Source organism: Leuciscus leuciscus (genome assembly GCF_965113295.1).
Source record: "Leuciscus leuciscus genome assembly, chromosome: 21".
Lineage (NCBI taxonomy): Eukaryota > Metazoa > Chordata > Actinopteri > Cypriniformes > Leuciscidae > Leuciscus > Leuciscus leuciscus.
In genome coordinates, this window is record NC_138745.1 from 4,998,405 (window position 1) to 5,024,630 (window position 26,226).

At 37.9% G+C, this 26,226-nt stretch overlaps 4 protein-coding genes across 4 annotated transcripts; 1 reads left to right on the forward strand and 3 right to left on the reverse strand.

Moving 5' to 3' along the window:
* On the reverse strand, positions 1–3,788 carry gngt2b (guanine nucleotide binding protein (G protein), gamma transducing activity polypeptide 2b). Its single transcript, XM_082152920.1, has 3 exons — positions 1,853–3,788; positions 1,227–1,315; positions 1–313 (listed from the first exon to the last, which is right to left on the reverse strand). Exons 2-3 carry the CDS (start codon positions 1,308–1,310, stop codon positions 188–190), a joined length of 210 nt encoding a protein of 69 aa, XP_082009046.1. The 5' UTR covers positions 1,311–1,315; positions 1,853–3,788; the 3' UTR covers positions 1–187.
* A 2,029-nt stretch (positions 3,789–5,817) lies between these two features.
* On the forward strand, positions 5,818–9,994 carry tmem101 (transmembrane protein 101). Its single transcript, XM_082152227.1, has 4 exons — positions 5,818–6,030; positions 6,308–6,488; positions 8,101–8,247; positions 9,225–9,994. Exons 1-4 carry the CDS (start codon positions 5,900–5,902, stop codon positions 9,531–9,533), a joined length of 768 nt encoding a protein of 255 aa, XP_082008353.1. The 5' UTR covers positions 5,818–5,899; the 3' UTR covers positions 9,534–9,994.
* Positions 9,995–10,089: 95 nt separating this feature from the next.
* LOC309485417 (uncharacterized protein) lies at positions 10,090–15,658 on the reverse strand. The gene is given in 3 exon segments (XM_082152226.1): positions 10,090–12,349; positions 13,833–13,960; positions 13,963–15,658. Coding segments are annotated over 3 exon segments (1,017 nt in total). The 5' UTR covers positions 14,099–15,658; the 3' UTR covers positions 10,090–11,596.
* Positions 15,659–15,807: 149 nt separating this feature from the next.
* On the reverse strand, positions 15,808–26,034 carry lsm12b (LSM12 homolog b). The gene is made up of 5 exons (XM_082152228.1): positions 25,875–26,034; positions 24,470–24,603; positions 21,605–21,714; positions 20,197–20,323; positions 15,808–16,507 (listed from the first exon to the last, which is right to left on the reverse strand). Exons 1-5 carry the CDS (start codon positions 25,999–26,001, stop codon positions 16,415–16,417), a joined length of 591 nt encoding a protein of 196 aa, XP_082008354.1. The 5' UTR covers positions 26,002–26,034; the 3' UTR covers positions 15,808–16,414.
* Between the last annotated feature and the right edge of the window lie 192 nt (positions 26,035–26,226).

Consider the following 26,226-nt stretch of genomic DNA (forward strand, 5'->3'; position numbering starts at 1 on the left):
TTTAAAAACAGACAGAAAACATCATATCATAAAAGGTATTGAATGACATGAGGGTGTCCTCTTAAATTTCTGGAGCTGGATAATATTTAAAACTAGTGGATGTTAAACAATTCAGAGTTTCTAGTACAAATAAACTTTCATACAAAAGCAGATGTTGAACCGAGCCCTGGTGACCCCAGGGCCGCTGCTACGTGATAATGCAGCCTCCCTTCTCCTTGAATGGGTTCTTGTCCTCTGGGACGCCCTTGATCAGGGGGTCTTCGGCGGACATCTCCTCAACGAAAGCAATGATTTCTGGGGCTGTTGTTGAAACCTGAGAAAAATAATCGAGAGATGGTTCAAGGATGATTGTTTCTTTAAATTGCCGCTCCAATTGGAATTAACTAAGGCCATAGACCTTATTCACAGTAGCACCATCTTTGATTTTTAACATAACATTTCAACATAGTGTCGGCCCAGATCACATCTGGGGCCAGTTGCATAAACTTAGCCATTATGTTAAGACAGTGTCTTAAGATCTAGTAAGCTATGACCCACTAGCAGTTAGTCAAGGGATGGTTAGTCTCAAGACTAAGACTAACTTGTAAGATTAGTCTAAGTGGTTTATGCAACCGGCTATGCGTGGAATCCACATGTCTGGGCCATGTTGCTGTCTGGGTTATTTAATGTTTTTGGATAGTTCTGCTAACAATACACTGGAAAAAATATCTTTCTGAGAAATTTCAGTTGACAAAAACATTCCAGGCACCATGAGCTGTAAAAAAATGTAAATAAATGATTAGTGATCTAGAAGCTTTACCATAAAAGCTTACCATAAAATACAAATAAAAAAGGTAGCCTAATTGTGACTTTTTTTCTCTCAGAATTCTGACTTTATAACACGTAATTGCGACTTTATATCTCGCAATTGTGAGAAATAATGTCATAATTGTGAGATGTAAACTCGCAATTGTGAGATAAAAAGTAAAAATGATCTTTTAAAATGTTTCATTCTGTGGCAGAAACAAGCTTCCATATTATCCAGCTTTTTACAGCGGATGCCATTGGAAACACGGTAAGTCTATCCCTCACAGCCCTTCCACTCCTGTCATGGCGCTGCTCTCAATAAGGTCTATTCACACACACAACGCATTTTTCCGGCTAAAAACGCGAGACATGTCAGTGGCGCACTGGCGCGGGAAAAACGCGGTTTAAGATTTAAAATCTTAAACTCTTAAGATTCTTACCGCAATTCGGGGAGTGTTAACTTCCACCTTCAGCTGATCCAGCTCCATCTTCAGGATGTCTTTATCTGTCATATCCCGAGCCATCCTGTCTATTCAGAGCAAATAAGATATGTGTGAAATTAAGCTCAATATTCACATCGAAAAAGTCTCATGAACAATGCTACTACACTGTAATTAAATACAAATGTTGCCTATTTGTTGGTTGATTCAGTAATGTTAAATAGCAGTTCATTTAAATGTTCACATTTTTCAGTGTACTAAAAGTAGGCTACATAGTGCAAACAACAAATATGAAGATCCACAGAGAATCCCAGTAAAATGCACCTAAGTGTGATTAAAACACAAGAAAATGCTTATAGATGTATTTTTTATTTTATTTGTATAAAGCTTTTCACAATAAGAATTGATCCAATCAGCTTTAAAATAATGTTTAGTAGGCCTAACTCACGATTTATATGTCAAAAAGTGCATTTATTAAGATTTGAAAAGAATTCTCAAATGGCTGCCATGTAAAAAAATAAATAAAAATCAGTCCTGGTGGTTTCAGCAAAACTGATTTCTCACTTGACAATTAAACATCTGATATAGCTATTCTGACCAAAAAAATAAAGAAATAATCCATTTACCTGTTGAATGGAGGGCCTGGCAGCAGTCGGAGAAATGTCCTGATGTCTCCTAAGAGTTCATCAGCATGGAGGTCTTCCTCCGAATCTGTGAATCTCAGGCTCTTCTCCTCTATTTCTGTTGTTCGGACCCCCTCCTTCCCTTTGCTCTTTCTCAGGTGTAGAGATTGATCCTGGTGATGGGGATTGCGCTCTGATGTCATCAATCTCCACTGATCTCATTAGGCCAATGAGAGCAAGCAGGATGGCCATGAGAAGTAACCTCTAAACAACATTGAAATACTGGAGGAAAGGGCAGCATGTGAAAATTAACCAATAACATACTTCTTGTGGAAGCCTAAAATCATCCGTGCATCTTACTAAGGATCCATGCAAACTTTGGCATAGAAAGAGCTCAATGTGAGCATTGGTTGAACATAATCAGACAGTAGAAGTAGTGAATGTTGGTTTCCAAAGTGAAATGCTCTGTGAAGAAGTAATCAGACAGTTATTAATACAAACTCCATTAATAGCCAAGCATAATAAATACTGAGTCGTACACTACCGTTCAAAAGTTTGGGGTCAGTAAGTATATGTACTGTTAAAGAAATTAATACTTTTATTCAGCAAAGATGCATTAAATTGATCAAAAGTAGGCCAACAGTAATTGCTTTTTGTAATTATTGGCACAAAATGTTTATAATGTTCAAATAAATGTTGTTGTTTTGAACTCTTTATTAATCACAGAATCCTGGGGGAAAAGTAGGCCTATCACAGTTTCCACAAAAATATGAAGCAACATGCTAAAACAGGTTATCAACAAACAAGGCCTATCTTGCAAGCATAATGCTTAAACATGCTAGCAATGTGCTAAATCATACTAGAAACATGTTATCATGCTAGAAACATGTCAAAACTTGTTTGCATTGTGCTGATGCATGACAGAAACCTGCTATCATGGTAAAGCAGGTTAGTAACATGCTAAATCATGCTAGAAACATGCTACCAACATGTTAGAAACATGCTAGCAATGTGTTAAATCATGTTACCAACATACTGTGACAAGCTAACCTTATGCTAATGTGCTAAATCAGAAACATGTAAACAATGATGCTAAAACATGCTAGCAATGTGTTAAATAATGCTAGAAACATGCTAGCAACGTGTTATATTTTACCCATTTGCATTGTGCTAGACTATATTGCCTTCAAACTACTACAAGCTTTTAAAACTTCTTCAAATTTTCCAGGCTTTCTCAAAGTTTGTCGTCTTATCTTAGATCCAGTGTCAAAGAGTGTCACTGGGACTTCTGGCCATCAGCCACTGGCATCAATGCCTAATAAACTACTCAGCGCAGGATTACTATTACCACGATCTGCTTAATAACTGCAATGCTTTCAACCATTGGCCATGTTGGAAAACAGACTGTTATCTGATGACTGAGAGTGTTTCGGGCCAACAAATCACTTTTAAAAAGCTATTTCGGATAGTTTTGAACATGGCAATGGAGGAAAACATTTCCAGAGAAGTGAGCCAGACCTGAGCGGGACTGAATTCACACTTATAGTTGCAATATTTTTCCACTCAGACACATCTTCGCAGTTGAGTGTGTATTGAACTCCTGAATAAGCTTGTTGTTGCACTGGCTTCACCTGTAAGCCTAAGGATCTGGCTTAGGCCCCCTTTGTCCTGAATTAGCAAGAGGGACATTGAAGCCTTGAATCGTGATGTGACACTTTATTGCGTCATTATGGCGAGGAGCTTTACTGCTCTTTAATGTGACATTATTGAGACGTAATATTACCACTACACTTTCATTAAAAGCATATCAGGTTTCAATGTGAATTAGGTGATGCATTAAAGGAGTAGTTCATCATCAGCAAAAAAAATTTTAAAAAAAAATAAAAAAATAATTCTGTCATCATTTACTCATCCTTAAGTTGTTCTAAACCTGCATGAGTTTCTTTGTTCTGTTGAACACAAAGGGAGATATTTTGAAGTATGTGTGTAAACTAACAGTTGTTGGTCCCCATTGACTTCCATAGTATGAAAAAAAAAATACTATGGTAGTTTTCTAGTCATTTCTGAATAAAAATAGTTTCAAAGTAAATCCTCCACCAATTTATACAAGTAATAATTGTTTGTATATTCTATGCAACCTCATATTAATAAATATTCAATGAATGTCGAATTGTTCTCTAAAGCCAGTTAGACAAGTGGTGACAACTGACTTATCGTTTCCAAGAGACTGTCACACACTAAAGCTTTGGTAATTGAGATAAGACTAATCAAGCACCAAGGAGGATTATGGGCCATAGATATCAGGAACTGTCACTCTCCCAGAACCAGGTCATCTTACTTTTCTTTAAAAATGATCTTTGACTAGTTTTATGAGTCAAAAGACGGAATACAAAGCCATTCAATTCTTACTGAGTGTTATTTAAAGACATTTAACTTAAACAAAAACATTATTTGAGTTCATAAGATCTTGTATAGTATTTTGTAATATATTTGGTGTCAGTTAATTAAGGCTTAATCAGGTATTAAACACACTTAATCTGGATGGTTAGCAGAATCAAGGAGAGTTTGAAGCCAATATGACACTTCCATGCGCACTGTTGTTGCATTTTTATCTGGTAAACACAAGATGGCACTAAAAATACTTCAACTTATCCAAGTGTGCCAGTGAGTCATAATAATGATAAAAATAACAATAGGTGTATCCAAAAGGTCAATGTTTATGATGATTTTCTTTATTCATATTATTTCTATCCATATTATTCATTCATTATTTGTTCTATCTTTAAATTCATGTATTCCTTGTCTACTTCATTAACCTTCAAGAATTTACTCACTATTGTATACTTATTTATATTTTTATTCATGTAGTATTATCCAAGAATATGTATATTGTGTTCACATTCATATACGTTAATAGTTACAGTGTTTTGTTAGATATTACAATAATAATAATAATAATAATGTTTTTTGTTTTTGTTATTAATCCTAGGTTAACTTTTCAGGGAGTCTTTTTCTGGAATCTGAAAAAATATAAATTTCGCAGTGTCATATTTAGGTAGGCTTAATTTTTGTATTAGGTATTAGGCTACTGCTAAAGTAGCCGAACAACGTTGTCATTTGAATCATCGGGGTGGATCACAGTAGTTTGTGATTACTAACAAAAAACTTTAGAGATTATATTGAATTAGAGATTTATATTGAAATACTCAAATACCATGTTCTGTAAATTAATCAGTGAATCTAGAAAAAAAAAAAAAGAAGATATTTGAATGCAGCTTAATGGGGAATTCGGCTACCTTACGCCCTCTGGAGGACAACTACTTTGTTTCCTACATTAAAGAGTTACTATCGAGCAGCAAGCGTTCACTTTTTTTACCAACAAGGTTCCTGAACGGCGTAGCGATGGACAGTCCGATTCATTTCCGCGAATCGATTCTTTTCAAAGAAACGGTTCAAATAAATGATTCATGATTCTTTTACGTCATGACGCAGTTACGCCCTTGCTGCAGCCACCAGGAAATCGAAGAAGAGAAATTCGAGAAATTGTTACTATGCTATGAGATGTATCTTTATTGAATGGAAAAGTGATTTGCTTGGGAAAAGTGTGGTTATTAGGCGGTTTTAAATTAGAAATAAGGTTACATAAATCTCCTTTAACTTTGACACAGATTGTATCCAGTAGCCTAAATCACTATTTACAGAAATTTAAAAAAGGTATGAATATAAACTTTTTGTAATAACTATCATGAAACTACTAAAAAAGATGAAACTGCTATGCATTTATTTTGACACTGAACTTATTCAGTTATATCGTGGCGTGAGCCTATCACTAAACATATTCAGTATTCAAGACCTCTCTCAGTTTTATGGGAAAATGTAGGTCTACAATCAGCACATGAAAAGTTCTCAGATTTAACAATAGTACATTTCCGTACATTTCATTCTTATTTTCACGAAGCGTTACTGATTCAATCAAAAGACTCGACTCAAATGAACGATTCGTACACGATCCCGAGGAACTAGGAGATGATACTTCCGCCATCCTGAGCCATGGCTGCTGCAACCCGCAAAAAAGCTCTGAGATTTTTCTCGCAGTTCGGAGCCTTTATTCTGACTCGGTTCGGGTTCTGGAACAGTTTCAGCATGTTGATGCTGTTTGCGGAGCGCGCGGATGTGAAACGGTACGTAGGGAAGCTCAAAAGAAGGCTTGCAGGGACACAGTGTAAACACATGTGACATGCAGTAATTCAACAAAAGAATATTCGATGAAGTGCTTGTGCTTAAACTGGATTTGTACATCATCATGCCTAAACTGCTGTTTTGCAATGCTTTTAAGTTTCATTCAAATAATTGACACAACCGCCCCCCCTATACCACATAAAGTTGGCAAAGTCTTAAATGTAGCTACCGGCTTATATTCATTCTCTTAAAAAAATGCTTTTTTCTTCCTTTTTTTAGGAAGCCAGACATCCAGGTGCCTTACCTGTACATTGACTTGGGAGCTGCGGTGTTGTGTGCCAGCTTCATGTCCTTCGGGGTGAAGAGAAGATGGTTCGCTATGGCTGCAGCCGTTCACTTGGTCCTCAGCACATACGTGTCCTATATGGGTGGACAGGTCCATTATGGAGACTGGTTGAAGGTAAATACAGGACTCATTTTGGTGGAACTTTTCCTGTTTCTAGTGGCACCAAAAATAATTGATTGCAGCAGTGATGATGATGTGTTTTTGTTAGCCAACCCTTAAAGGTATAGTTCACACAAAAATTAAAATTTTGTCAATAATTATTCACACTCCTGTCGTTCAAAGCCCATTAGACTTTTCGTTCATCTTCAGAACACAAATGAAGATCCGAGAGCTTTTTGTCCCTCCACTGACACCTACGCAACTACCACTTTCAACCCCCAGAATGATAGTAAAGACATCATTAAAGTAATCCATGCGACTCCAGTGGTTTAACCTCAGTTATATGAGAGTGCTGTGTGTGCGCAAAAAACCAAAATTTTTATTTACAAAAATATCAATCTCTGACAACAACGCCTGCTCTCTCGCATGCGTTGTGGTGCTATCATGAAGTTGTGTTGGAGATTAATATTTTGTGTATATGTATTTTTGCGCACACGAAGCACTCCTGTCGCTTCATAAAAACCTTTCTGGGGCTTGAAAGTGGTAGTTGCGTAGCTGTCAATGGAAGGACAAAAAAGTTCTCAGATTTCATCAAAAAAATCTTCATTTGTGTTCGGAAGATGAACGAAAGTCTTGCGGGTTTGGAACGACAGTGTGATTAATTATTGACAAAATTTCCATTTTTGTGTGAACTATCCCTTTAAGTTGTTTAACTCAACAAAGCCCCAGCAGAAATTTTTCCATCAGCTTTTGGATTATTGCAGAAAATAAGCTGTTACCCAACAACATATATGATTCTTATGTTTTGTTCCTCATGATCATCATCATCACAAATGAACACAGCTTGCATGTGAGCTTTTGAGGCTTAAATACAACTACAGTATACAAATACACTAGCAGTAAAAAGCTAAACGTAGGCTATAAACAAACTACAACACCATTAAGCTTCCCACATCTCTTTCAGTCTTTGTTTAAAAACATTTTCCCTGAAAGTTTGAGTTAGTGTAGTTTGAAAGAGTGCGATGAGGCTGTGAAAGCGTCTAGTGAGTAGATGAGTTTACGCGTTCACTGTGATGATGTTTAATGTCTGACAACCTCTGTTTATAGTCCCATTTAGCCAACAGCCTTTTTCAAGGCAAGTAAAAATAATCACTAGTGGGGGATTACTGAGGTATGTTATGTTGTAGAATAAAATGATGGAACTGGAAATGCTAAAATGCGAGTTTTGGCCTACAAAAATACACATTCCCTGCTGAACTCTGTTGGTCACAAAAACAAATAGTCCCACCTCAAACTCACACCATTGATGCTAACATGAAAATGAACCTATGAATTTTTACAAATGACACTTTGTTCTGCTTTTATGGATCTTCCCATTTACTTCGTCTCTGACTGCTCATGCAAATCCATTTTTCATATCACAACCACCCAAGGGATTAACCATCTGCAATATAGTGTTATATAACTGCAGTAATATCTCTGTTTGAACATAACACAGCAGTCAAAGGAAGGTTTGTTGGGATGTCAATCATCTATCCATTGCTTGTGATTAAATGCTGTTTAGAGCATATATGGACAATAGAGATATAAATGGATATAAATGTGATTTCACTGCTAACCTCCACAGGTGAGGATGTACTCCAGAGCGATGGCCATCATAGGAGGGTTTCTGGTGCTGGCCAGTGGAGCAGGAGAGGTTTACAGACAGAAACCTCGCACACGCTCGCTTCAGTCCACTGGACAGGTGTTCCTGGGGATTTACTTGATCTGCATGGTGAGTTTGTCCACTTGATCACAGAGACAGACCAGACTGTGCCATACTTTGTCGCATGCCGTAATGCTTGCCTTATTGAAAACCTGGGAATTTTAAAATGGTGTTTTGCAGACCTGGAAAATCCCAGAAAATGTTGTTGTTATCAGATGTAACATGTTACAAGATAGAAATTACTATTTTTTATTACATCATGTATAGATTTCACTAAGAATATTTAAAAACAGTTATGCATTATTCACTGATAAGGTTTAGAAACTTCAGTTAAGCTCTACTGAAATGTAAACTAAGTTAAGCATATTTTATTAAACCAAATGTGCATATTTAATAATGTAGTGTGACTGAACATATAACATCGAACATAACATGTTGCATTGTGCTGAATGATCTCATTTGATCATTAACCCTGTGAAGCCTGACCTTTAATAGTCAGAAAAATATATTTTATTTAAGCTTTAGACCAAAATATTTCACAAATGTCTGTATACACATTTTGTTTTATATCATATTTGATACATCAGGTTTTTATGGCTCATATAGTATGATATAGTGAGAATATGAAGCTCACAAAAACTTCAGTAGTTTTAAACTGAGAAAAAATACGCAGTTTGGTGCAGATATTATTTATATGGCTAAAATGTAAGATGAAATCCTGATAGTTTGTAATATAAATCAATGAGATCTTTATAACAGTATAAAAGGTTACTTGCATAAAATGCATATATCTGCCAATAACGTCTTAGTGAGATGCTGTTGTTTCAGCCCTGTAAATGTTCATCTTGAAATATATTACTAACAATATAAAAGTTATTCGTACGCAAGGCCTTTTACTTGCTAAAAAAAGTGTAAACTCTCAATCAGGCGACAGAAGGCACGTACAAGATTGAGTTTTGATCATGTTGATCATTTAAAGGCCTTGGAAATTCATGTATGGATGATGATACTGGTTAATATTCCTGATATTCTCATTTGTCCTCCAGGTGTACTCTCTACAGCACAGTAAGGAAGATCGACTAGCCTATCTGGACCATATTCCTGGTGGAGAGATCACCGTCCAGCTCCTGGTGGTTGTGTTCGGTGTGCTTGCGCTCGCCTACCTCTCGGGCTGCTACGTGCGAGAAGCCTCCCAGATCCTGGCAGTTCTGTTACCTTTGGTTGTGCTTTTCAATGACGGCAACATCGGTTACTGGCACCGCACCTGCCACGTGGAGTTCTGGAACCAGATGAAGCTCATCGGGCAGAACATCGGCATCTTCGGAGCAGTGCTTATTCTAGCCACAGACAACTAAAGATACAGGGATATATATGACAACATCTCTGTACAGGCTTAGGACAAACAGAAGAGATCGAGCATGTGTCTCGGGATCATAATAATGCTCAGAAACTGTGTGTACGCTCAAAGGTGCAGAGGATACAATTCCCAGCTTGCCCTGGGGTCTCCGATCACAAGCACAAAGTCTTCAAAAGACGGTTTACATTGCATTTGTTTCCTTTTTAATGCTTTATTTAAAGTTTAAGAACGACTAGAAGTCTTAATAAAATTCAATTAAAGTTGAATGATGAATTAAGGAGACATTATTGTTAGTTTTGATGTTCTTAAGCGGTATGGTAATGTGGATTTTTTTCCATGTTACAGACATTTAAAATGCCACTTTTTTTTTGCTGCTTGTATTTAGTTTGCATTCCTTGTACAACTTCTATAAAATCACAATGTCAATAAAATAAAATAAAATCATTGTTTTGTATGGAATCTACAAAACTGTTTGATTTATTGAGCAGTGTGATATAGATATATATATATATAGAGAGAGATTTTTTTGGAGTAAATATTACAACAGCAACTCAAGAATTCACAGTATTATAAAATTACATCAACCTTCAAGTGTTATTTTATCAATGGTTTTATCCACATTGATTTTGATAAAATATTATCCCTCAAAGTCTACAAACTGAAACTAAAATAAAAGTTTCAAATGTAAGATCTCTGAAAGATTCAGCTAATAATCTAGTCAACAAGAACATGTTGATCAAACAAAAATGGTCCAGCACAAAGGACACAATAATACATTATTAACTAGAATCCCTTTACGTGTATTTAAAGTAACATTGAATAAAAGGTCAGGCTGGTGCTCCGGGTATTGAGTTCCTTCTCTGGTTTTTCATGTGTCATTCTGCTTGAGACCATCTTGAATTCTGAAACCCAAACTCAAGTCGGATTTTAATGTGACATTTCTCAGAGCAAGGTAAAATATAATCAATCCTATATATTCAGTATGGATATGAGTTATAGAGTTCTGCAGTGATGGTGTATTTTTGTTTGCTTTCCTCAACAAAGTCATTTGGATTTTTTCTGAAGATTTTTGTGTAATTGGAGAAAATAAGCTCTGTGACCAAAACAAGTTTATGATTCTTACATGTTTTGTTCATCATGATAAGCTTCACTTTTATGAATTTTCAAGCCTAAATACAATCGTCAGAAGTAAAACGCTTAAGTTAGGCTACACCGCAGTCACATGACTCCAACATCACCACCATTAAGCTTCCCACTAAGAAATCTTTCAGTCTCAACGTTTAAAAACATAACAAATTTGAGTTATAATAGTTTGAAAGAGCGCGATTATAAACGATTTCCCCCAACAACTTCTGTAGTCTCATTTAGACACTTGTTAGCAACCGCCTTTTTCAGACTTGATAAAAATCCCAAGGGGGTATTACTGGTGTATTTTATGCCACAGAATGAAATGTGATGATATCTTGACCTTGTGTTCATCACCACAGACCTTATTTCAGGCATTTAACCAAAAACCCATTCAGAAAAACCCATTGACTCCAGGACGTTGGAGCTGGAAATGCTAACATGCTCATTTCCAGGTTTTAGCCTAAAGAAATACGTCATCCCCACAGCATTCTATTATAATTTGACAAAGAATAACTTTTGGTTACACTTTATTTTAAGGTGTCATTGTTACAGTGTAATTATATATTTAAGTACTGAGTAATATTAAGCAATGTACTTACTAGGGTTAGGGTAGGATTAGGATTTGGTTGAGGGTTATTTGCATGTGATTATGCATAATTTACTGTTATTACTATGGTAAGTACATGTAACATATGTAACAAGGACACCGTAAAATAAAGTGTTACCTCACTTTTTTATTTATTAGGCTAGGAACATGCATTGGGAAACTAACAGGGTTAAATTTTGATTTCACGTTGAAGTGAGTATGGATATGTGCTACATTGCACAAAAACGAAGACCTGGTCCGATATTGTAAAATAAGATTGTATTTCTAACAGCTGTCGACTTTTCATCCCTTCCTCATTTGTAAGACTCCCAAGGCATTTGATCGTTTCATTGGTTTTCCAGGTTCATCCTTTTCTTCTTTTGCTTCCGCTCTGCCATAACCATGGCCGCCACCACAGTGACCATCACAGTCCCAGTAATGATCAGGACGGTGGCCGTTTCTGCGATACACAGCTGACTGTGCATCAAACCCAGAGAAGCTCCGGCCAGTAAGAGCGGAGAGTGGCATGTGATATTCACGTAATCGTCCACGTGGAGATGCCTGACGCGGAGTATCTTACTGAAAACACGATGCAGATCGCAGTCACACGTCCAAGGGTTCTCTGACATCTGCAGATGCGTGCTGGGCGTCTTAAGGTTTAAGAATATCTTAAACTTCAAGCTTCTCAACTGGTTGGCTTCTAAGTTCAGTATGGTGAGGGTTTGTAGGGGAGCCAGAGCTTCCACTTCAATCTTGGAGATATTATTGTGGCCCAAGAGAAGAACCCCAAGACCTTGTTGCATGGACAGCAGTCCTCCTTGGAGAACCGTCAGTTGATTCCACGCCAGGTTAAGGTGCCTTAGAATTGTAAGTCCACGAAATGCCCCAACTTGAATGACCCGAATGTGGTTGTGACTGAGATCTAACCTCTCCAGGCTTTCTAGGTCCTCCAAGGATTTGGTCTCAAGATGCTCCAGAGTGTTGTGGGAAAGCTTGAGATCTTTAAGAGAGGCCAATCCTTGAGAGAAATCTGGACGAAGGACACAGAGCTCATTGTAAGCCAGGTCCAGCTTTTCCAGGAAAGTAAGAGAGGAAAGAGCCTGGAACAGAAACAGAAACAGAGCACAATCAGCTAACAATCCTTTAAAAATTGAAATTTAAAGGCAGAAGAGAGAGGCAGAGGAATGCATTTTTGAATCACATTTGAAGGAATGGTTCACTCAATTCTGTAGTCATTTACACACACTCCTGTCGTTCCAAACCTGCATGATTTACTTTCTTCCGTGGAACACAAAAGAAGATTTTTTTTTTAATCCATTTTTTTTTCACACTTGTGAAAGTCATAGGGGGGCAAAACAACATTAAAGGGGTGGTTGATTATGATTTCACTTTTCTAACTTTAATTAGGGATATATTTTCTTTTAAAGAAATTGCTTTTTAAGGACTACAACAAACGGCTGGTAGAGACTACACGAGCTTCCTCCCGGGTTAGTGACATCACACCCTAAAATTTACATAAACCCCGCCTCCGGAACACGATTTATAGATTATCATGACAGAATATGGTAATCAATGACTAGAAGATGACTACACATAAGCTACATAAATTCATCAACTAACCATTCAGAAATGTCCTGTTGCTTCTACATATTCTCACTTCTTCTTGAGTCTCTCCATCATTGTCCGACTGGTTTGAACATAAAAGGCTAAAAGTTTTAGAAATTTTCAGTGCATGTCTGTGTGAGGTAATCGAAGCTGCTGAGAAAACAAGCTATTGTAGCTCCGCCCTCTGTGCCGGGAGCAGCAGCTCATTTGCATTTAAAGGGACACACACAAAAGTTGTGCGTTTTGTGGTCCACAGAGAAGTCATGTTTGGAAACATCAGGAGGGAGACTAAATAATGACAGAATTTTCATTTTGGAGTGAACTATCCCTTTAAATCCACTTAAAAATAAAGGTTTTAATATATATATATATAAGAAAGATTCTTTATTGGTATCTATGGTTTCAATGACAACCTTTAACATCAGTGGAACCTTTCCAATGGACAAAAGGTTGTTTATAGTGCAAAAAGTTTCTTTAGATGATTAAAATGTTCTTCACACAAAAAAATGGTTCTTTTAAGAACTGTTCACTGAAAGGTTCTTCTGAGGAACCCAAAAGAGTTGTTCTAAACTCTAAAATATAGCTTCCAAAAGGATCTCATAGAGATGCCATAGAACCACCATTTTGGTTTCCCCAAAGAACTTTTCAGTGAAGAGTTCCTGAACCATTTTTATCTTCGGGCAAAGAACCTTTTTCCTCTATAAAGAACCTTATGTGCAATGGAAATGTCGCAGGGATACTTACGTTTATGCATGTATATGCCAATAAAGAACCTTTATTTTCAGAAGAACCATTTCTCTTAGTGTGAAGAACATTTTAACAATCTGAAGAACCTTTTTCCACATAAAAAAACCTTTTGTGCAATGGAAAGATTTCATAAACTTTAAAGGTTCTTCATTGAATCATCAACGCCAATAAAGAACCTTTATTTTAAGAGTGGAAAAAGAAATTCGTAAAGACAACCTAAATTAAGCGCACCTGAGAATGAACCACCTGCATGTTGCTTTGTGAAAGCAGAAGGACCCGGAGGACCCATATCCCACTAAAAGAGGTACTCCTCAACTCCGACAGCTTATTCCCACTGAGGTCCAGGAGCCACGTGGAATACTGTGGGGAATGTGAGTGAACCCTCGGGATCGACAGTCCACCAGCTCAGATGCTCTGTGACAAGAACACTGATGAGGGCAGAGCTTTGAGCCTCCAGCGACTAGGAAAGTGATGGGTAAAAATACGACGCAAAGCATCTTCAACTTGAGCTCAAGAGATCCATATCAACAAGCACGCTTGCCTTGCTCGTTCTCAGTGCAGAACCGTCTGGTTGAGCTGAAAAGAAATAATATCAACTGGTATATTCCTGTCTATCTATCATTAATTTTCAAACGGTTTGCAGTCTGTGATCTACAAGGATTTGTGGCTTGGCATGAGTACTCAAATTATATAAAGAGCTTAATCCGTTTATCATTTCACACAATCAGAATCCATCATGTTGGTCAACATTCTTCATGGCCAGCTATCAAATTTCCAAGACATTCATTCATGCTTAAAGAATTACAGATCTAATTGTACTTACCAAAAACTGCAGAAGTCGGCCTTCAAGAATACGGAGCGACTGGTTGAGTTGAAACATGCCACACTCGTATCAATTTCCATTCAAATTCAATTAGATTCCTACTTTAAACCTTTACTCGAAAACTGAACAATACATTTACATTTAGCAGATGCTTTAATCCAAAGCCACTTACAAATGAGGTATTTCTGACATCTGCAGCCTTGGGTCTTGTTCCACTACTAATAAAGAAACTCAAAGTTCTGATTTCGATCTAAAGCAAACTGCACCTGGATGCAGAGCGCCCCGCGTGCAACCCTGCTTTTGAGTCTCTATGACCTGGACTTGATTTATCCTCAAAGCACATTGCATCACTCAAGAAACAAGAGTACTTGGTACATACTGAATATTTAATTGAACTGTCCATTAATTTCTAAGCAGGAAGTGTAGTTTTACAGTTAAGCATGTTAAAGATCTCAATGGAAACCCCAACAGAGCGTCTTACACCATGTTAAATCTTTGACGTGCACCGCGGTGAGGTGTTTCGAGATGGAGACGGGTGCCAGCAGTGTCAATGAAACGTGCTTTAGTTACAGAAATAATCTAAACTTATTCAAGAACAATCAAGACCTTTTGACACTAATCCATTGAAACTCTATTCGTGTAATTAACCCAAAGGCTGTTGGTTGCTAGTGAGGTTTAAGATATTTGAGCAATAAACCTTGCTTTAATTACATGTGCACCTAGAACTAATTTTTTTTTACGATTTCTAAAATTACTCCATAAATGAAAGAGATTCAACGTGACAAGAAAAAAGCGTTCTGTTGTACCGGACAGAAATCTATGCAGCATGACCCGTCTGGTTAAATAATTTTGGAAAGAAGTACTAGCTCAGAAAATACTCTGTGAAATCTACATGGTATGGGAAATAACGTGCTATTTGTTTCAAATAACCACGTTACAGTCATCGCACGGCACATTTAATTCAAATAGTGTCCAATTATATCGGAAATAAAACCAGTTGATTTTACTTCTGGTTCAACCATCTTGGAACTGCAACATCAAGCATTTTACACTATGGTATACTGGTTTGGCAAATGTAGAAAGTCATCTATTCCATGTGTACAAAACAGACGCATGCCATGCGCAGAATATTGTACATAATGTGGCATAAATACCAGTTTGGTAGCCAGCTATACTAAGCCACTGTTGTGTTAATGTGTATCAGTGTTTACTGTGTTTTGCAAAACAAATAAAATGCAATTTGATTAGACCAGGTGTAAAAAAGCCACATAACTAAAGTGTTTCAAGCATTTAACCCTTTGATTGAAAGGGCAAATCATTTTAACTCCTTTTGCAAGCATATTGTTTTCAAACATTTCTGAAAAAGCAACTGAAAGTACAATATTACAGTCAGAATTTTTGTTATTTTTATTTTAGAAAATGTCCTTTGTAACATGTGGCATCTGAAGTCACATTTTGTTTAAAATACAGAAAAGACAGACACTTGTAGAACATAAACAGCCAAAGAAAGAAAAAAAAGAAAAAAAAAAAACATCAAAGTAAATAAAGCTAACAAGCTTTTCTGACTGGTTTGTTTTTTCTTTTTTTTTTTTGACAAAATGGAATAGAAGGCGAAGGAGGGATGTAAGAGAGAAGAAAATATGAAAAGCTATCTTTAGATGAAACACAGGAGGAGGAGGAAGAAGAAGGGGCAGAGGGGGGATAAGACACTGTTAGTCAAAGAAACTATGGTTTGTTTGATGGTTGGTGTTTTAAATTATCTTTATAAAGTCTAATTTAGAATGATCTCTTTTCACTCTCATGTTTCTTAAAACATTTTTGCTTTTTTTTTTTGTGTTTTTTTGTTTCTTTTGTTGATCTTCCAGACCCTAGGCCCTTGGTGCATCCACCCTCGGACTACGACGCAGAGGGGGAGATGAGCGCTGGTTTGGACCAGCTGTTAGGCCCGTGATGCCCGTGGTGCCCTCCCCAGATGAGCCATACCCCCCACTCAGGAGGATAAAGACGAGTCCTTCTGTGTTTGCTGTGCTTGTGTACGCTGCATCGACTTCTGGCTTTCCACATCTCTAAAATGTTTCTCAACCTGAAAAGAAAGACACGCAAGTCATGACAAGCAATCGATATGACACCTGTATATGCAGATTAGAGGTCTGCTATCCGACCCAAGCCTCACGGGGTCCCGGTTTGGGTTAGTTTCATGAATATCTTCGGGTTTGTAAATAAGAAAAACTATACAGGTGAAACTCGAAATTAGAATATCATGCAAAAGTTATCATTTTGATGGGTATGGCTTACAGCTTATGAAAACTCCAAATTCAAAAAAAAAAATCACAGAAAATTAGAAGATTACATGAAATAAAAATAAAATAAAAAAGGATTTTAAATACAGAAATGTCGGCCCTCTGAAAAGTATAATCATGCATATGTATAGTTACATATCCTAAATATATTAGTTTCAACTTTTAATTTGAATTACTGAAATACACAAACTTTTGCACGATATTCTAATTTTTCAGGTTTCACCTGTATTTATGTAGTTAAGGTTTGAGTGCACGAGGCTGTGTTTTTGTTTGACAACATTCAGGTTGTGTACTTTATTAAAATGAGCAGATTAAATAAAAAGGGAGTTCATATATCTGACTGCTTATATTCAGTGATGAAAATGAAGCCATGTGCAGTAATACATGCATTGTGATCTCGAGTCGAAGACATGATAATCGTAATCGTGAGACCAGTGACGATTCCCACTTCTATTGCTGGATAACAGGTGAGCCAAAGGACAGCACAGACAGAGTACTATCAATAAAACACTGCATGAAACATTTTCTACTATTTGATATGTATATTTAAAAGTTTTAAACCTTGGGAGACGACATGATTATGATACACGAATGAGTGAAAACTACGGATGTAATGAGCACAGCGCGCTCGTAAATCAAACACAGCCACATTTCCCTCGCATCTCTCAGATGCTATCAACTAAAACAACATCATTCACATTTTCTACTGTTTGTATTTAAATATTTAAAACATTGTACAATATGATGAATGAATGCAAAGTGCAAACTATATGAATGAAATGAAGCGCGATAGGAAGTCAAACAGCCGTGTTGCCGTCTCTCTGAAACATACACATTTTCTACCACTTGATGTGTCTATTTAAATGTTTTAAACCTTGTACGATATGATCTTGTCATTTTAACCAATAAAACGCTCAGCAGTTACGTGCAGTGTGGGTCTTACACAGCTGTTTTGGCTTATGGTAGGAAGTACACAGATACATCTACAGCGACGGGTTTGGTCTTAAACTTTAACAGTACCGGTCAGGTACGGGTCGGGTTCGGGCTTCAGTTAAAAGCCCGTGCAGAACTAACGCAGATGCACCATCAAACATAGTCTGATCCCTCGTAGAAACATTCAGCATATAATACAACATATATTAAACAAGACAACACTAACTTAAGTAATATAGTGCAAAATGCCCCTCTTCTGAGTTCAAAACGCCCCTCCAGCTAACTAACGAGCTATGGACAGTGAATCGCTTTCCTGGGGTAAATATAACTTCTCGTGGTTGGCGTCTTTCTGCAGAATTTGAAAGCACAAAGCTTATTGCAATTATTGAATGGATGGTGTGCAACAAATGTTTAGTGAAGTGACTGAAAACAGCATAGACTTAAAAGATTTATTTATTCTTGGGATTTAAGAATCAACATCGGTTCATCAAAATGAAGGTCCATTAAAATTAATATAGTCAACCCTGACCCAACCCATCCCTACGGTTGCATTCTAGTAAACTTGTAAAGTCACAATTTACAATACAAAACCGCCTTTTATTGCACTTTTCAAACGTAAAAGTACTGAGTTGCAAGGAAACATCCGCCACGTCATTGCCAATTTTGACAGATGAGAGTGAATGATAAAACTAGGGATGGGCATGATTAATCGACGATCGATAATTGATCGTTAAGAATTTCGTCGATCACGTTTATTTGTTATCGATTAAACTAATGCAGGTTGCGTTGCGTAGTGTGTCTTGAAGCAATGGAATTAATTTTAGCGCGGAGGTACCTGTGCATCCCGGCAACGTCAGTCCCCGGCTGCCCCGGCTTGACAGTCTCACCCCAAAACGTCATATACTGACGCGTCTTGACCATGCGTCAACATACGACGAAAAGGGTACCCCTTTAACGTCCATGTGTGACGATTCGGGTTATGGGTAAGTTTAGGTATGCGTTAGGGTACCGCTAGGAGGCGCTGCTGGTGCGCTTCTGTCTGCGTCTCATATTGACGTTAAAGGGGTACCCTTTTCGTCGTATGTTGACGCATGGTCAAGACGCGTCAGTATATGACGTTTTGGGGTGAGACCGGGCTGCTCAGAGCGGGTGTTTTCGGCGGCTGGACTGGCTGTCACCAGGTTGCGGTCGCGTCTGATCCCAGATCATGTCAACATGCTTATCTTTCTCAACAGAAATCAGTAGACTGGTGCAGAAGTTCTATGGGAACTTCATGCGTTTTCTCAGATCGGATAGCTATCTGATTTATCAAAACGATTCCATTTACACCTGGTCACATAAATGTGTTTTTGCAAAACGGATATAAATCCGATCTTGAATTCCCGCGCTATATGCAGATTTAAATTGTTGCACGTCATCGAATGCAACTGATATGAGCTGCATTTTATTGATCATCAGCGAAAATTTCTAAATCAAAGACCGCAACAAGATATTGCGGCAACAGCCCTGGTAAGATCATTTCGGTTCTTTACTTTTAATGAAGATGATTGTGTGTTGATGAATGACTTTCACTTTGATTTGCGATAGTTTGCACGTTAGCTTGATGAATAGATGCTCATCTGTGGTGATGCGTGTTGAAGTAGCGTCGTCATATCTGGATATAACATGACATATAGCCTATAACACGCTCTCACACGTTTATTTCTTATCATTTTTGGGATAAGTCAAATTTACATATGTGGTTTCAACAACCAGATGCATTTACTCTTGTCCAGTTTCGTCTGGAATGCGTCTCAGATCTCCTCCTGAAGTGGTTTGAGCGATCGGATTTAAATCCGTCTCGAATGCGTTTCGGAGGGCATTTAGATTTGGTCTTTTCACGACCGGATAGCTATCCGATCACAGAAAACGGATGAAGTGGCCATGGGTGCTCGCAGCTGCAGGTTCCGCTGGTTTAGAGCACCGCAGGAATCTTCAAGTCTACCGAACGTCCAGTTTCACTGCCACAAGTTGATCATCTTGTAATAAAGATCTCATCGAGGACAAACAAACTGTATTTTTGTATTTTCATTGCATTTTTAATTTATAAAAAGTTAAAGAAATAATAAATTTCAATATAAAAATATTAATGATTAATCGATAGTCGATCGTTAATTCTCCCGACGATCGACTAATAAAATTTAATCGAATGCCCATCCCTAGATAAAACACTTGTAGATCAAATGGTGGCACATGAATTTTGAAGCATTATGTCTTGTATACAATTTGGATGCGAGGAGACTTCATTGACACTTGAAGTGGAAAGCTAACAGTAGCTTTTCCATTTTGTTTATGTCTTTCAAGCATCGACCAATGGAACGACTTTATTATCAGGAGTCAGAGAGATCTATTTAAAATATCCCACATTTGACTTAAGAAAGGTTTTAAAATTGACTGCTGGTTTAATTTTTTATATTCTCCATCTTGCAAAACCTATGGATGCCACTGGAAGAGAGCTCTTAACGCATTACTGAATTGAAAGATATACCGTGATACTCACAATTTTGCGTATATGACTTAGAGCACTTCCCTCTTTGCCTTTGCAGTTCTCCACCTGGTAAGGTGGTGAGATTACGACGTCATCCATCACAATGATGTTCTTCTCCTGCCATTTACAGTCTTTGATGCTGGAAAACAAAGAGATCAAACATCAAACTCAAGATGGGCACACCCGCAGTGAGCAATAACGCTTAAAATGATCAAATGATCAAAGAGTAAAGGCCCCGATATACTCACGGCGAAGCTGTTTTTTGTTCTTTGCTTTGGGGTAAAAAGAAGTTTGAAATACGTGAGCAGCGGAATACTGTTAGCGAACACCTTACGCCGCCCATGCTACTGAAAGCGGCGTTTAGATAAATATGAGCTGCATGCGTGCTTTCCTTTCAATTGAATCAACATACAACAAAAATGACAGCGATGATGAAACAGTGAAGAAAGCATCTGATCATAGCGATGTGGATGTTTGCACAAGCTCTGCAATTCGGCACTCCAGTCATGTTTATTTCTATACCACTTTATGCAAGAGATTGTGTTAAAGCAAGCAGCTTTACAGTATTAAACACACATAAATTAAAAATAAAGTGTCAGTCTCTTGCAATTAGAATCACAAATTAATTTTCTACTATAAAGCGGCCCTCCAGTGTGTTGATGTTTTTACTCACAGATGTCTGACCTCGAGGGGCTGAACAGAAGAAATGAACCAGAGACGATTTCCACAACAAAGAAGGCGGAGCCTCAGAGCCACACACACCTATTACGTAATCATCACGGACCAATGGTAGTTTAAAGGCGTTTACCAGCCAGGGGTGCGTTTCCCAAAAGCAACTGTGGTCGCAAGTTCCTTCATCTCGTTACTAACAGAAATCAATTGAACTTGCGAGTGACCATAGTTGGATAACGATGCTTTTTGGGGAAACGCACCCCAGAGTTTCGAACTCCCGAGACAAACACGAAACACACTTCGTTTTGGCCTGTATTTGTTTGAAATGATGTCACACCAGTTTGTTCTTCGATTTTGCTTGAAGTATATCGGGGCCTTAATACAGAAACATGTTTCATGCTTAAATGTTTGAGCTCAAGATCTCAGTAGATGATTGTGTTTATTGAAATCACATTTAGACCTTGTACTTTAATTCAATCCTCATGGTAGACCGCACGAGGGGCGACCACCTTGTCAAATGGAGAATACAACTTCTAGGCTGTAGATTTGACTGTAATCTTTCTCTCACATTTAAAACGCAATTCATTAGTATTAATCATTCATTTAAGAGTAAAATAAATATATAATGTTTACAATACAATAATCCAATTACCACTTAAGAGAAGTTTAACATCACTTTGGTTATAGATAAATGAAGACTTCGTCTTACATTTGGTTTCACAATGCAAGTTAAGTTTGCAAGTCTTACGTTTTGTGTATAGTCTGGAATAATTGCTGGCCCTCAACTGACACCCCAGCACTGATTGCATAGGCTTGGGACAACTTGTCTTCCTTTTCCGACCTTGCCCGACTGGCAAGCTGTAAAACAAAAGATGTCAAAGTAAGATATTGTCAGACAGGTATCATCTCAATCATGTGTTTACTATCTAGTACATGTGTCAAACTTCTCTCCTGGAGGGACACGGTCCTGCAGAGTTAAACTGGAACCTGCTCCAAAACAACTGCCTGGAAGTTTCTAGTAATCCTGAAGACCTTTGCCGTGTCTGAAATCGCCCCCCCAAAACCCTAAATCACTATTCCCTACATTACTGCACTAATACAGTCCTCTTGAAGGAGTGAATGAAAACGAGTGAGTGAATTGGGACACAGTGCGCCGGAAGGGCTGCCGCTTTTGCATAGTTTGTGCTTGCAGTTTAATAATCATTTGAAACTTAGCAAACTGTCAGCTCAAGCAGTAATGAAAATATTAATCTTGAACTCATGGAAACTATGTATAAACTTTAATTAAACAATTTAATAATTAAAAAGGAATTAATACGGTATGATATTATGCTGTAGCCACATTGGACCAGGGGTTTGGAAAACGGATGGATGGATTGATTCAGCTGCGGGCGCCATCATCTGGTAAGATGTGGGAATTTATTCAGCACACGACTCTCATAGTGCATTATGGGTATTCTCTAGGCGTTGAGCGTACATCAGTTGTACACTTGTTATTGCGGTATTTAAGGGTATGGGGGAGATCTGACAGCACTTGATTAGCTGGTTGTGTTTAATTAAAGTTGGAGCTAAACTCTGCAGAACGACCCTACAGGAACTGAGTTTGACAACCTCTGATTGAGCACAACATATGTGAAACGCTTTTTTACAAACCACCATGGCTATGTTCAGACTGCCAGCAAAAATCTGATTTTTGAATTATATACAGATTTGATCCAGATGGGTTTTTTGAAAGTCTGGACATTTTTATATATATATAAAAAAAAAAAACACGAAATCTGATTTTTTCTAATCTGATTCACAAACCACATTTGGAGGCGGTTTGAAATGCGATTCCAATCAGATTTTTACAGATGCGTCTCAAATGCTTGGTTCAAATGGTCTTTTGCATCACTCTTAATGTGACATACAATTATAACATCAAAACAGGCAATGGAAATGCCGAAAGTATTCATATGGTATGTCCAAAGACTTTGGCCGTGACCACAGCACGGAGTCTCAATATATACCAGTCTCCACCACGACTCGACAGGGCACTTATTTGGAGAGTGAGATGATGCACCTCATTTTCCCACATCCGTTTTGAAAGCGATGCGTGGGTAAGCCTACGTCGTTACCAAAGGAAGCCATGCAGATAGGCTGGTTATGTCTGGACACATTTGATCAGTTGCGATTAGTAGTGCAGGCAGTCTGACTGAAAAGATCTGATTTGAGAATAAATCCAATTTGCCTGCAGTCTGAACATAGCCGATACAAATACAAATAACATCAAAAAAAAAAAAATATCACAGTATTAGCTTTCCACAAATTAATTTGTTTGAACTGTTACACATGTCTATTGTGGTAGATAAAACTGCCTGGCTATCAGTGGGAGGGCCTGCTTTACTTTGACACAAGAGAGGTCTGAATGAACAGGAGTAACGTGAAAAACAGACTTTGAAGCAACTGCAACTTAACTTCCTTGTCTGGCATAAAAATGTAATTATTATGCAGTCACAGGTGTGAATATATTGTCTATTTTAAAGAACCACTGAATGTGGCACATCTAACCATTGTGCAACATCTCTAGTGCACACGATTTTCAAGTTGCTCCAAAATGCTTTCTTTTAAGTTCTGTGCAGGCAGGACATGTCATCATTGTGTGTACCGTAACAAAAGCCCTGTATCTGTTCAGTTTGATATGGACACATACAGGCTGCCATTGCAACCGTTGCTACTAAGTGGACATAATATTTGGAGTTTCACATGCATTTGACATCAACAATTAAACAATTGACTATTCATTTGAATGAAAATGTATTAATATTCCTGAAAATTCTCATTCCTAGTCAGTACTTTCAATTTCCTAATACTATAGTCTAATTTTGAATGTTTTTCTTTTGAAAATGTCTAACATGTACAATAGATATTAATAAAGGTATTACCAATAGGCCATATCAACTATATTGTCATATTAAAGGTACTGTATGTAAAAACGACTGCAGTCCAAATTCAAAATATCAGAGACCGTTGTTTCTCCCACCTCCTCCTCCTCAGACTCGACACTCACGCGGGTTGCCAGTTTGAGGACACACAACAGGAGCGAGCGCAATTGACGACGAAAACCAAGAAGACTTACAGACTGTAAGTTAATGACTTGATTTATCCAGGTTTAAATATGCTCTCGTTCATAGAGATTTTTAGATGGATACCGAGGCTTTTTAGGTTGTGTGGAATCTGCAAGCTCTGACACAGTTTGTTTGCTCATTTCCAAGGCTGCGATACGCTGTGTTTCCTGCTAACTGGCATCGCGGGGTGTCGAAATACTATTGGCTGAACTGTCAGTGGGCGGAGTCACACAGACCAAAACAAAACCCGACTGACAACACGGAACGCGTAAAATAATAAGTCAAATAAGTGGCTGTAGAAGTGTTTTTCAGAGAAACGAGTGCATGTAAACTTACTTAGCATGTTTCCTAAATATCTGCAAACATATTATGGTATTTTTATGCTTTAGTAGAGTAAAAAAAGTTACATACAGCACCTTTAAGTGTTACCATAAATTAAATAAAGGTATTACCAATAGGCCATATCAACTTGGAGCATGCATTTTGAACGCAATATGTGATCTTACCTTGCTAACATTCAAGGATGCTAGAGGAGGAGGAGTTTCAGTGCGGTCATTAATTATATCCACATCTGAAACATAGGCTAAGTTGATCAAGATGACGTCGCTGAGGTTGGGCTTTCCGCTGGAGGAAGGACATTCTGACAGGAGGGTTAAGGATAAATCAAACGAAGACATCAAGACATACTTATGCATCTGTTCTCTCTCAACAGGTAGGTGTTGAAACCTCCTGTTTAGGAAATGACTTGGTTTACTAAACATCAAAAGTAGTTTTACTGACACACACCTGTTTACAACACACCAAAGACATTGAGCGGTTCAACTACCACCATCCCCCACAAGGTTAGATGGCCATTATTCTAAGGCCTAGATGTAAAAGACAAGCTGAGTAATACATAAAATGAAACCAACGTGAGTGATTGGTTGAGCAAGCCTACAAAAAATAAGACCGGGGAAAAAAAGTGACAAGTGATGTCATACACGTCAAGGCGTCAAACCATCAAAACCACATTTAAACAAATGTCAGCACTGAGCAGTGACACGTGGGATTTATAGAAATCTCATGAAGGTCAATCTTAAGTGTGACAAGCAGATTAATAATTCATCACTAAGAACTTAGAACAATCTTCATCTTTTGTAGATACCTGAACATTTTTTAAAACATCCACCTTGAGGTTGTGGTGATGTGAAATCTTCAAAGATTTGTATTAAACCATGTGGGTGTCAACACTTCTGCTCACCCTTTAAAATACCATGTCGAAACATGTAAACTATATTTCAGCATTTCATTTGGATGGAAGGAACCTGTTTGTGATATTTATATTCAGTGCATAAACCGTATAGCCTTTGCTAATAGGTTGGAGTGTCATCCTTCCAATCTCAGCATTCACAAACTCTCTTATTTGTATAGCATGGTCAAAAAATATGAATATGACCATTCAGTCTGATATTATTGATCTGAGAACAGTAGAACTACAGACTGCATGTAGTATGATGGTAAACCAGTGTATATGCTACGCAGCCTGGTCATTATTAGTTCTTACAGGGAAAAAAACAGTTTATAAACTATATAATATACCCTACGAGAGCTGCCATTATTACACTGGAAAGGCATTAGCTTAGCACGCAAGGCTAATATTGTCGGTCGCGAGGACATGCTAATCAACAAGCTAACCACAAACAACACTTTTCCAACACGTTTTCAACTGTGAACCCACATCAAATCAACTAAGCACAGAAAACACCAAGCGACAAACATAGCTGATCGTGACCAAACACAACATAGAAGGTGAACGAAGCAAGAATAGGCGTTGAATGAGGCCACTAGCGCACACATAAACACGCTCGCGCGGAACGTCAGTTTGACACAGTCCAGCCGCTTAAACGCACATATCCGAGGAATAAAGGATACTCAGAGTCAACATCTTGGACGGGTAATCGAAAGCCACCACCTCTCCCTGCAAACGTTGGCCTAAACAGGTGAGGCAAGAGACATGGCTCCCGACACTGAAATACTCCCCCGGTCCAGGAGCCGCCATCTTCTCCGCCAGGGAAACCGGAGCGCGAGCTTTACGTAAACGCACGCGACGTCGTGACTGCTGGCTACGACGCAGTGGCACGTCAGGTGACAGGAAAGAGTGGAAACACGATTATCCTTCTATCAAAAAACAAACAAACAAAAACTTAATATTAATAATAATAATAATAATAATAATAATAATTAAATAAATAAACAAAGAATCTCTCGTTTATTCAAGAGTACT

Bases quoted from the DNA above. Each gene is read 5' to 3' on its own strand.
- gngt2b (XM_082152920.1), bottom strand. From the start codon at position 1,310: ATGGCTCGGGATATGACAGATAAAGACATCCTGAAGATGGAGCTGGAT. The intron at 314-1,226 runs GTAAGAATCTTA...TATTTTTCTCAG, and splicing joins TTAACACTCCCCGAATTGCG to GTTTCAACAACAGCCCCAGA.
- tmem101 (XM_082152227.1), top strand. From the start codon at position 5,900: ATGGCTGCTGCAACCCGCAAAAAAGCTCTGAGATTTTTCTCGCAGTTC. The intron at 6,489-8,100 runs GTAAATACAGGA...TAACCTCCACAG, and splicing joins ATTATGGAGACTGGTTGAAG to GTGAGGATGTACTCCAGAGC. The intron at 8,248-9,224 runs GTGAGTTTGTCC...TTTGTCCTCCAG, and splicing joins GGATTTACTTGATCTGCATG to GTGTACTCTCTACAGCACAG.
- lsm12b (XM_082152228.1), bottom strand. From the start codon at position 26,001: ATGGCGGCTCCTGGACCGGGGGAGTATTTCAGTGTCGGGAGCCATGTC. The intron at 24,604-25,874 runs GTATCCTTTATT...CCCTCCTGTCAG, and splicing joins GTCCAAGATGTTGACTCTGA to AATGTCCTTCCTCCAGCGGA. The intron at 20,324-21,604 runs GTAAGACTTGCA...TTTGTTTTCCAG, and splicing joins TTCCAGACTATACACAAAAC to CATCAAAGACTGTAAATGGC.